The sequence below is a fragment of the Scyliorhinus torazame genome, chromosome 7 (genome assembly GCF_047496885.1).
Source record: "Scyliorhinus torazame isolate Kashiwa2021f chromosome 7, sScyTor2.1, whole genome shotgun sequence".
Taxonomy (NCBI): domain Eukaryota; kingdom Metazoa; phylum Chordata; class Chondrichthyes; order Carcharhiniformes; family Scyliorhinidae; genus Scyliorhinus; species Scyliorhinus torazame.
In genome coordinates, this window is record NC_092713.1 from 302,884,220 (window position 1) to 302,895,560 (window position 11,341).

The 11,341-nt window shown below is 49.6% G+C and overlaps 1 protein-coding gene across 1 annotated transcript in view; it reads left to right on the plus strand.

The window, feature by feature from the left end:
- The window catches only part of LOC140427136 (macrophage colony-stimulating factor 1 receptor-like), a 65,467-nt gene extending 61,233 nt beyond the window's left edge, over positions 1-4,234 (plus strand). Inside the window, exons 16-17 of the mRNA XM_072512677.1 lie at positions 3,168-3,273; positions 3,504-4,234. Of these exons, the coding sequence (XP_072368778.1) occupies positions 3,168-3,273; positions 3,504-3,629 (232 nt within the window). The 3' untranslated portion in view covers positions 3,630-4,234. The remainder of the gene's footprint in view (positions 1-3,167; positions 3,274-3,503) is intronic.
- The last annotated feature ends 7,107 nt before the right edge of the window (positions 4,235-11,341 follow it).

Here is an 11,341-nt window from a genome sequence, read left to right on the forward strand (position 1 = left end):
CATGGGATAAATCTTTGTCCGTCAGCTCTCACCCTCTCCCCCCCCATTCCCCTGGAGTGAGCTCCAGAGGCCTCTGCGTATCTGAATCTCCCAGTCCTGTTGCCTCCCTATTGTCTGTATCATTGTGTTGATGCCCTCAGCGATGCTCCTCAGTGTCTGGGCCACTCTCTACAGTGCCCCAGCAATGTCCACCCGCATATGGGACATGTCCCTCGGTGACTGGGTCATGATGTTGAGGCCCTCAGACATGGTCATCACAGACTGAGCCTGGGGCACCACCGCTCAAGACACTGACCTCTTGCTGCAGGATTTCCATCACGGTCACCACCCTGGCAGTGGTCACACTTTGTCAGTATCATCTCCCCCGCCCGTAGCCTTTGGGACTCCTCCAATCAGCTTTGCACTCGCTGGAGAGTCGCTGACATCCCCATCTGAATCTCATGGCTGTGTCCTAACATCTGCATCAGCTCTGGGAGGGCCTTGTCCAGAGGCTCGGCGTCTGGCCGGGACCCAGCTGCATCCTGGGATACAGCAGACCTCTGGCTGCCGACCCCCTTGGATGTTCCTGCCTCCACTTCATGTGCATCAGCAACCTTTTGGTGGTCACCAGCTTGTGCCCCAGAAGCTTGTCGCTGTCGGTGACTGCTCTCTCCTCGGTCAACCCCTCCCCCCAATCTCCAGGGCCCCCTCCTCGTAAGGGGTGGGGACTCGGATCTCTGGTACTCTGCCCCTCGTCTTGGCTCTTGCCCCCTTATTATTGGCCCCGCAGGAGAAGATAGCCCAAGAGAGGGCTTTGTCAGCCATGCGCTTGATGGGTCGCGGGGGGGGGGGTTCTAAAGCATGGGCAGCACGGTAGCATGGTGGTTAGCACAATTGCTTCACAGCTCCAGGGTCCCAGGTTCGATTCCCGGCTTGGGTCACTGTCTGTGCGGAGTCGGCACGATCTCCCCGTGTGTGCGTGGGTTTCCTCCGAATGCTCCGGTTTCCTCCCACAGTCCAAAGATGAGCAGGTTAGGTGGAGTGGCCATGATAAATTGCCCTTAGTGTCTAAAATTGCCCTTAGTGTTGGGTGGGGTTACTGGGTTATGGGGATAGGGTGGAGGTGTGGGCTTGGGTAGAGGTGAGGTTTACAATTCGAGGGGTGACAGGCAGAACTGATGCCAGGAGTGAAGTGGTAACTTACCCTTGCAGCTTGGTGGAGGTTGTTATGTTACTCTTTGATAATATATCGTTACTCTTTGCTTTATATTTTCAGAATGGTCTGATGATGTGATTCTCCAGATACCACCAGTCTTTAACCTAAAAGCAAAATAGATTTAATGAATAACGAATTGATTAATATTGAGTTTGTACACTCTTACAGAACTATAACTAGTGATCAAGTAATTCAGAATAGAGTATTAACTATTTTAACTACACGTGCTAACTATGCTATTGTCTATCTCTCTAACACTCTGCTGTCCAGTCACTCCTGCTTCAAAGAGACCCAAGATCCTCTGAGTTCTCATATTTATACACAAATCTAGTGCTGCCATCTAGTGGTTGTGTTACACTATGATGTAGTCATTAACCCTTTATATGTCTCTGTGTACACATATCACTGCAGAGGCTGTTGGTTTTCTTCCAACATTGGACAGTGATCCTCTTGGTCACGCTGCCCACACTGACAGCCGCTGCCACTGCCTCCCTGGCAGTATTGGTGACCCTGCTGCTGGCCCTCCGACCCGCTCGGGGGAAACAGGATGCCCCGTCTCTCATTCACAGCGTTGAGAAGCCTGGCCACAACGGCAGTCCCAAAGCGAGGAGCAGGTCTGCGCTTGTGTGTTGACCAGGAGTGAGTGGTGAGGGAGAGTTTAAAAGCAGCTCCCCCTTGCTAGCAGCGAGACGCTGACGCACAGACCTGCCGAATCAGACGGTGAGACAGCCAGTAATGGCTAGAAGCTCATGGGCCGCGATGTCGCCAACACGAACATCGAGAAACACCCCACTAATCACGCCCTAAATGACACCATTTCCCGTTACATCGCCTCTAATTTCATTTTCAAGAATATCTGATAATAAAAACCTTGGGCGGGATTCTCCCGTCCCCGGCGGGGCGGAGGGTCCTGTCGCCGGGGAGCGGTGTGAACCACGCCGGCGTCGGGCCGCCCCAAAGGTGCTGAATCCTCCGCACCTTCAGGGGCTAGGCCGGCCCCGGAGTGGTTTGCGCCGCACCAGCCGGCGCGAGTTAGCGCATGCGCGGGAGCGCCAGTGTGTGCTGGCGGCATCCTAGCGCATGCGCAGAGGGCTTCGTCTCCGCACCGGTCATGGCGGATCGCTACAGCCACCGGTGCGGAAGAATAGAGTGCCCCCACGGCACAGGCCCGCCCGCGGATCAGTGGGCCCCGATCGCGGGCCAGGCCACCGTGGGGGCACCTCCCGAGGCCAGATCGCCCCCCCCCGAGGACCCCGGAGGCCGCCCGCGCAGCCAGGCCCCGCCTGGTGTAACAGACGGCAGCAGGACAGGCCGCAAATGGGCGGCCACTCGGCCCATCGAGGGTCGGAGAATCGGGGGGGGGGGGGGCTGCTGCCAGCGGCCGCCGACCGGCACGGTGTGATTCCCGTCCCGCCAAATCTCTGGCGCCAAATCCCGCCGCTCGTATCAGTTTTCATAAGATCTCACTGGCTCACAAAGTCCTTTGGGAAAGGAAGCTGCTGTCCTTACCCAATGTCGACTTATCTGTGACTCCAGCCCCACACCAAAATTATTGGCTCTTAACTGCCCTCTACAATGGCCTGGAAGGACAATCAGTTATATAAAACTTCTGTAAGTGTAGGTTTACTGTTAAAGTGCTATCAATAGTGGGATCTGTACATTCACCTGAGAAGACAAATGGCGCTGTTTAACATCTCACCTCAATGGTGGCACCTCTGACGGAGCAGCACCCGCTCAGTACCACATTGGATTACCTGGCGAGCACCTGGAGTAGGATAGTACAGTCTCAATGTGACAAGTGGTGTGAGCGAGCTGGGTGGGGTTGTGAATCCGTAGTATCGTGACCTGAGTGTAAAAGAGACTTGGGGTCATGACCCTCATGGTGGGAGACATTGGGGTCATGACCCTGGAGAAAGGGAGCGACAGAATTGACTCTGACTGGCACTGACCTTCGAACTCTTGCTTCCAACAGGTATGACATCATGACAAGGTGCTGGAACCTTGAGCCCACAGATCGTCCGACCTTTGACCAGATTGTGAAGCTGCTGAATAAACAGAGGGGTGAATTCAGCACGCAGGCGAGTGAGGGTTAATGATGTAGTTACTGAGAAGCTGGACTTGGAAAGGGGTCTGATGGGGAAAAGGGCGAAAGGCAATTGCTCGATCTCCAGTAAAGTCCCCACAGAAATGAGAATGGGGCTCAGTGTGAAATTATAAAGCAGTCATTGCAGTCTGTGGGTGCAGGAAGCGATCCACTCGAGCCTGCATTCTGTCTCTTAATGCTTTGTCTCTCTCTCTGTTTGTGTAGGATTACAGAAACCTACCCATTGAACACGAGGTCCCAGAATCTCCCACCTGCCACTCACCGAATCAGAGCAACTGCGAGACAATTGATGAGACTGTGTTATTGATCAATCCTTACAGCAAGATCTGAATGACCGCCAGCAGCAAGCTGATCAAACTGTGGTTTCCTCTCACTCCTCAAGGAAACCTCTTCGATATTCAGTTTCCCAGGACTCAATACTTTTTAATCCCATTTGCCATGCCGTTTTTGACATTACTCACAGAATGAATTGTTGCAGATTTATTGTTATGAGAGAGCCGGGATTCAATTAATGAATGATGCACAAAATTGGAGTGAGAATCAGATATATTTGAGGGAGGGAAATTTGTTTCTGTAGCAGGGAGTGGTGATTGGTGCCGTGCGTTAGTTTTTCTTGTGTATTATAGTCTTCCTACAATACTGAACGTTATCGGAACTTGCCATCAGGAATAGCAAATTATGAGGGCATTACAGAGCATGTGGTCTAGAACAGCGTTTTTCAAACTTTTTGTTTCACGGGACCCAGTTTTACCAACCGGTCGACCTTCGCAACCCACTTTAATGCTTACCTTTAATGCGACAGGTGAACCTGCTTGGTCCTCATGATTTCACTTACTTCGTCATTCAATGTTACATTTCTACGAAGGACTTCAGCTTCATCCTTTGAAAAAAAATAAAGAGGTTTGTCCTCAAACTTGCCATGCTTAGTCTTCAAATGCTTTTGAAGTTTTGAATATTTTAAACTTGCATTTGCCAGTACTTCCCTGCGTATAACGCACATGGGTTTTGCATCCTGGTTTGCATTGGCACAATTAACAAAGACATACCTCAAGAAATCACCTTTACACTGCTTTGTTCCCGATTTCAGTTCTTTCTTTGTTTAAAGTGATCCATCTTCAGTTCTTCACAGTCCTGTTGCTTGCTCGCTCACAGCTAGAAAATGGAGGAATCTCTCCTGCATGATTTCACGCCAAAAGCATGGACGTACAGGAGGAGTGATGTCCATGTACGTACCGGGCGCAAGACCTGCTCTCTACCGCTGCTTCTGGCTGGAAGACTGTATTGTCCCATTTAAAAGCGGTCGCGGCAGGCATTTTCAATTTAAAAGCCTTTGGGTACTTCTCTCATTTTGGGAAAACCGCGACCGATCACTCCGTGACCCTCACGACCCCTGCCCGTGTCCCCACCGGCGGGTCGGAACCTGCAGTTTGAAAAGCTCTGGTCTAGGAGACTGTCACCAAGTCCCAGGCTCATTTTACACATCAGATTTTCTATTGCATTAAAAGGGACTCCAAGTAAGAGGGTGATTGTCTGGAAAGACAGATGTGGCAGACCCACATGTGGAACACACCTGGATTTTAACCCTTTCACTAATGCTACTTATGCAATGCAGCAATTTGAACTGTTGCATTGACTTGTGTTTAGGGTGCATTTTCAACGGTTTTTAAAAAGCTCAGTACGAGATTAGGCTTTGCATACGAAACTGGGGAAAGCTCAAAACTGGGTTGGATTCCTGTCTGCCATTTTCAAACACAGTTATTAAAGTGTTTATTTCCGAATGCTGGCACTTTCCAGCCTCTGTAACGGGGGCAAAGGTGTGGAGTGAAATTCAGATGTGGAGGTAGCAGAGAAAAATTTGATAAACGAGCAATATATTCTTCCTGATGACCGGCGCTTATAAACAAGTGCAGTTACTCCAATTGGAAAGTAACAGTGCCTAAAACTCAAAAGTAACCTTTCCAGGGAGTTCCGTTTGCCATTTTAATGTTTGTGCAGGTCTTTGAGAGCAACCCCTTAAAGAATATCACAGTCAAACAGACCCTAGTGCATGTAATTCCACTGAAACTTTCACATGTGTGCACGTTCCTGATTCAACTGCACTGCTGCACAGTGTTAGCTGCGTGGCTGATCCATTGGGACCTATTCAACTAAGTGTGAAGCACCACACCAAGATGTTTTCATTGATTTCAAATTGCTTTGAAAAGAAATGTAACCATGGGATCATTCAGCACGGCGGGAGGCCAATCGGCCAGTCAAGCCTATGCCAGCCCACTGAAAAGGCCATGCAATTCATCCCAGTCTCCCTGCTCTTTCCCTGCAACACTTGCAAAAAAAATTGCCAGGGCGGGAAAGGAGGAGAGTTGTTTTTACGCGGTGAGTTGCTATGATCTGGATTGGCCTCCCTTAAAGGGGAGTGGAAGGAAATACGACGAGTAACTTTCCAAAGGGATTTGCAAAAATACTTGAAAAGGAAAACATTTGGCAGAGCAGTGAGGCTAATTGGCGAGCCCCTTCACTGAGCTGGCACAGGCGCGATGGCTTCCTCCTGTGCTGTGTGATTCCATGAGGCATCGCTGCACAATTTTGCTAACTAGATAAATCAGCCACACTAATATGGAACAGCTGAAAGCACAGAGACTATTAATTGTCAATTATTTAATTAATGTTTAAGTACAGCGCTAACAATCTGCCTGTCAGCCACTTTCCTAGCGAATTACTAATTGGTTAAATAAGCGTTGAGGTGATTTGTTATTTTGACACGCTGCTGATTTACCTGCTGTCTAACTCACTGAATCAAGGTTTCAGCTTATTATTCACTAACTAGTTTGTGTTTAAAAACTTTAAAACTCTTTGATCAAAGAAGTAAAATAACACGAAGGGTAATTTTTAAACCGTGTTCAGAGATACTGATTTTTGGAAATGGTTTTGGGCTGGTTACTTATCGATGATCACTAATTTAATCAATATAACTAACCAGCACATTTTATGATCGAATCTCGATTTATACAAGTTTTCTCATGCATTAAATTTTCTGCCTAATATCTAACATCATTGCAAAATTATTATTTTTTAAAATTTAGAATAAATGTTCATTAAAATGTCTTGTTTCACTATTTTATTGTTCCAATTCTTCTTTGTGCACATGTCCCCATTGAATTTGCCCATATCTATCTTAGCAGAGAGGTCGGTGACGAGGGGCCTAGGTTGACAGTGATTGATAGAAGGATTAAAGGGGAGACGAGGAAACAGTTTTTCATCCAGAGGAGGATGGGGGTCTGGAACTCACTGCCTGGAATGGCAGTATAAGCAGGGATCCTAAATTCATTGAAAAGATGTCTGCAAAGGCTTCTGGAGTCCCGTAACCTGGAAGGCTGTGGGCCTAGTGCTGGAACGTGGGATTAAGGCTGGGTGATTAACCTGATGAGGCTGGCTTGTTTCTTAGCCGGTGCAGACACAATGGGCAGAGTGGCCTCATCTGCTGTAAATTTTTCTACATTTTCTAAATATCTCAATAGGAGGAATTTGCAGGAGATATGGGGAGAGGTCAGCGGAAGGGCAGAATATGAATTGCTTCTTAGGAGAGCCGTCACAGACAGGATGGGCCAAATGCTTGCTTCTGTGCTGTAACGATTCAGTGATTCTATGATGGCGTGAGGGTCCACCACCTCCTGGCTCCCCAGTGTTACATTTAGGGGGCACCCAATGATGCGCTGGGGAATCCCTCTCGGAAGTTCACACGTAAGGGTTTACCCAGCAATTGCCCAGAAGCGCTAACTTCCTATGGACAATTGCGCTGGGCTGGGAACCATCGACAGGAGCGACTTAAATCGCGCACCTCAGAATGTTCCGCCAGTTTTACTCTGCTAATTATTCTGAAAGAGTTATGAGAAAAAAAAATCACTTCAAACTCCAGAGTAACTACTTAAAAAAAAACCAGACACTCAGCTGGAACGTGAGGGGACTTAACGGGCCAGTGTAAAGATCCAGAGTCTTCCCCCTCCCAAAAGCCTGAGGGTGGACATAGACTTCCTACAAGAGACACAACATATGGGAGCCAAATCAGGAATGGCATGAGAACTAAACTCCTTTATGGAGCAGATGAGGGGGGGGGGGGTAGACCGTGAAGATTCAACCACCTGAGGGTGAAGGAGTTTTCTTTCTTCTCCCACATACACAAAGCCTATTTACGCATCGACTGCTTCATAGCGGGGAAAACGGCACTTCCAGGGGTACTGGGCGGAATACTACGTGATGGTAATCTCGGACCATGCACCACACTATATGGAGGTGAGGTTGGAGGCAGGCCAGGCACAGCGCCCCCCCATGGCGGCTGGATACAGCTCTCCTCAGAGGCCAGGTGTTCTGCAAAGAATATCACAATCTATCGATGGATGTGTAACCTGCAACCAAGACAGGGAGGCCTCACCCGCCTCTTTCTGAGAGGCATTGAAGGCGATGACCAGGTTGGGGGGGGGGGGATAGTAGCTTATTGGGCGTTTAGGGGTAGGAACAAAATGGCAGCTAGACAGTGGCTGATTGACTCCTTATTAGAAGTGGATCAACACTACTCCACGGCCCTGAACGTGGACCTGCTGACTGAGAGGAAAAAGCTTCAAATGGAATTTGACCAGCTCGCAACTGGGAAAGCAATAAACCAGCTTTACCTGACTCGGGGGGTGGGAGGGGCGGGGCGTTAAGGGGTAGGAAGGAGTAGGGTAGGATGGTAACACAGTGGTTAGCATTGGTGCTTCACAGCGCCAGGGTCCCAGGTTCGAATCCTGCATAGGTCACTGCCCGTGCGGAGTCTGCACGTTCTCCCCGTGTCTGCGTGGGTTTCCTCCGGGTGCTCCGGTTTCTTCATGCAGTCCAAAGATGTGCAGGTTACGTGGATTGGCCGTGTGAAATTGTCCTTAGTGTCCAAAAAAAAGGTTGTGTGGGGTTACTGGATTACAGAGATAGAGTGGAGGTGTGGGTTTAGGTAGGGTGCTCTTTCCAACGGCTGGTGCAGACTCGATGGGCCGAATGGCTTCCTTCCGCACTGTAAATTCGATGATTCTTTGATTAATTCCATGCAGTCAGGAAAGGCACCGGGACCGGAAGGGTTCCCGGCGGACTTCTACAACAAATTTGTGCCAGTAATGGCTTCGCACCTGCGGCAGATGTTCAATGACTCGCTGTAGAGGGAAGCCCTGCCACCGACACTGCCACAGATAGGCCTCAATCCCACTGATCCCCAGAAAAGACAAAGACCCGACAGAGTGCAGGTCATAGACCCATCTCACTGCTGAACACTGGCGCTAAAGTTTTGGCGAAGGTCTGGCGAGGAGCCTGGAGAACCGCCGGCCAGAGCGATTGTGGAAGATCAGATCGGGTTTGTCAAGGGAAGACCACTAACTGCGAGCCTCAGGCACCTGTTGAACGTGATTATGACCCTGCCTGGGGAGGGGACACCAGTGATCGTCTCCCTGGACGCTGAGAAAGCCTTCGATCGAGTAGAATGGAGGTTCCTCATGGAGGTGCTTGAATGGTTTGGGTTGTGGCCAGGGCTCCCTTCACTGGTGAAACGTCTGTACAATGCTCCCATGGTGAGCGTACGGACAAACACCACCAGCTCTGAATATTTCCGGCTGTACAGAGGCAGGGGTGCCCCTGCTATTTGCACTGACAATTGAGCTATTAGCCATCGCTCTTAGATAGGGCGGGGGGAGTCGGCCTAGGTGGGGTGCTCTTCCGGAGGGTTGGTGCAGACCCGATGGGCCGAATGGTCTCCTTCTGCACTGTAAGGATTCTATGTATTCTTAACATGATGAGCTGCCTTTTCAGAGCAGCCGAGCACAGAGGTCAAGGACCGAGCTTGAAGGGGTTAAACTCAAAACTAACATGAAGTGGCACTTCAAGCAGTCGCTGGAGCCCAGGTAAGTCAGGGGTTCAGAGTCTCAGCTACGTGGTGAGTGTGGACAGTGGTGAGGGGGTGTGGGGGCCAGGTTCAAAAAGCCAGGGGGGAGGGTTAAAAGGAGGGATGACCAGGGCGAGTGGGGAGATGCCTCTGAGGCCCCCTCCCCATCCTCCCACCCGCCCTTGCCCGACACCGGCCCATGCAGCTAAGGCTGTCTACCTTCCCTTATGGTGTAGGCCTCCCTCTGCCATGGGAAAAGTACCAGGGGAAGTGGGATGACACCCAGTAATTGATTACTTAAGGGCCTCAATAGGCCCAAGGTGGGGTGGGCTGACCAATGCCTCCCCTACCCCCTGTAAAATTCAGGCAGGTGAGGGTTGGGCACGTAGTTGACGAGAAGGCCACATGTTGGATTTTGCCTGTCCACCCTGCCTTCAAATCCACCAGCGGGGCAGTGTAAAATCCAGCCTGATGCATAATGGGCGTCTTGGGAAGAATAGGTGGGTTTGGACATTGGTTCCTCAAGCTTTCTACCACATGGAGTTTCCTCAACTCATGTCTGGGTCTGTTGTAGATTAATTGATGCGGTTGGTCAACAACTCTGTTATAATTGTATCATGGGCTGACCGGGATGGTAAAAATTGAATTAGGTGGACCGTGACACTTTCTCACCCAGCCATTCCTGTGTTCTTTTGATAAGAAGGCAAATCTACCTCACTGCATTCATAGAAGATCATTCAATGTCACGATATTGGAGGTTGCTGCAGCAGAATTTTACTCTAATGTGGTGAATACGCCAGCAACATCCGTCCATTCCGCAGATAGAAAATAAGCATAAGGGCAACACGGTGGCGCAGTGGGTTAGCACTGCGGCCTCACGGCGCCGAGGTCCCAGGTTCGATCCCGGCTCTGGGTCACTGTCCGTGTGGAGTTTGCACATTCTCCCCGTGTCTGCGTGGGTTTTGCCCCCACAACCAAAAGAGTTGCAGGGTAGGTGGATTGGCCACGCTAAATTGCCCCTTAATTGGAAAAAATGAATTGGGTAATCTAAATTAAAAAAAAAGAAATTTGGCATAAAATGATTGAGATAGAAATGAAGACGAAGAGACAGATGGAGAAAGAAGAGAGGGAGAGAAAGAGAGACAGAGAGAATCACAGCAAGGGAGACAGAGTTGGAGGGGGAAAAAAAAAGAGTAGAGGCATAGGGCAATGAGAGCCAGGAACCTGGACATCAATCTGCATCGGTGATATATGCCCTCTTTATCCAACGGTGCTAATGCCAATTGTAATGCCGCTGTCATTATTCTCACTGTCGTCCACTAATTGAGCAAATGAATCAAATGTGGGATCTTCCTCTGCTGCCTGTCTTGCTGCTGTGCCAATCAGTTGGGGTGTCATATTCAGATGTGGACAGCTCACAGTGTCAGCAGCTTTAGTGGGAGCATTTAGCACACAATTGGAATGGAAATACACCCAGCTGAGATGCTGACACCATCGAAACATCAACCTCAGAAGGGAAGGAAATTATTTACAAAAGAACTTTCGCTAAAATACTTCCTTACTGAAACTGTCACTTAACAGAAAAACAAAATCAGAGCTCTTTGTGGAGCCTGTGTTGGTTCCAAACATAAATAGCAGTGAAATAAATGCTAGTGTAGACTCTTACCTGTATAATTGGTGGTGGGAACAATACACGGTGGCACAGTGTACCCCTCTGTGTACCCGAACAGGCACCGGAATGTGGCGTCTGGGGCTTTTCACAATAAGTTCATTGCAGTGTTAATGTCAGCCTACTTGTGACACTAATAAAGATTATTATTAGTAGTAGTTCTGGACACTACAACTCCGGAAGGATTTCTTGGGCTTGGATCAAATGCAACACAGATTCGCCAGGATAATACCAAGGTCGGGATTTCCTGGCCCTTCCCATCAGCGGCATCTTCCGGACCCGCAAAAGGCAACCGCCCACAGCGGGGTTCCCCGGTGCCACGGCCGGCGAGCAACGCAAATGGTCAATGACCTCGGCGGGACTGGAGGGTCCTCTTGGCGGCCAATGGTGAGCTACCTTCGCCATTGGAAAACACATCACTTGGTCTGTCTTTTTGGTTTAGTTTTCCAGTGTGTTGCAGCTGCAGTCAGACAAAGC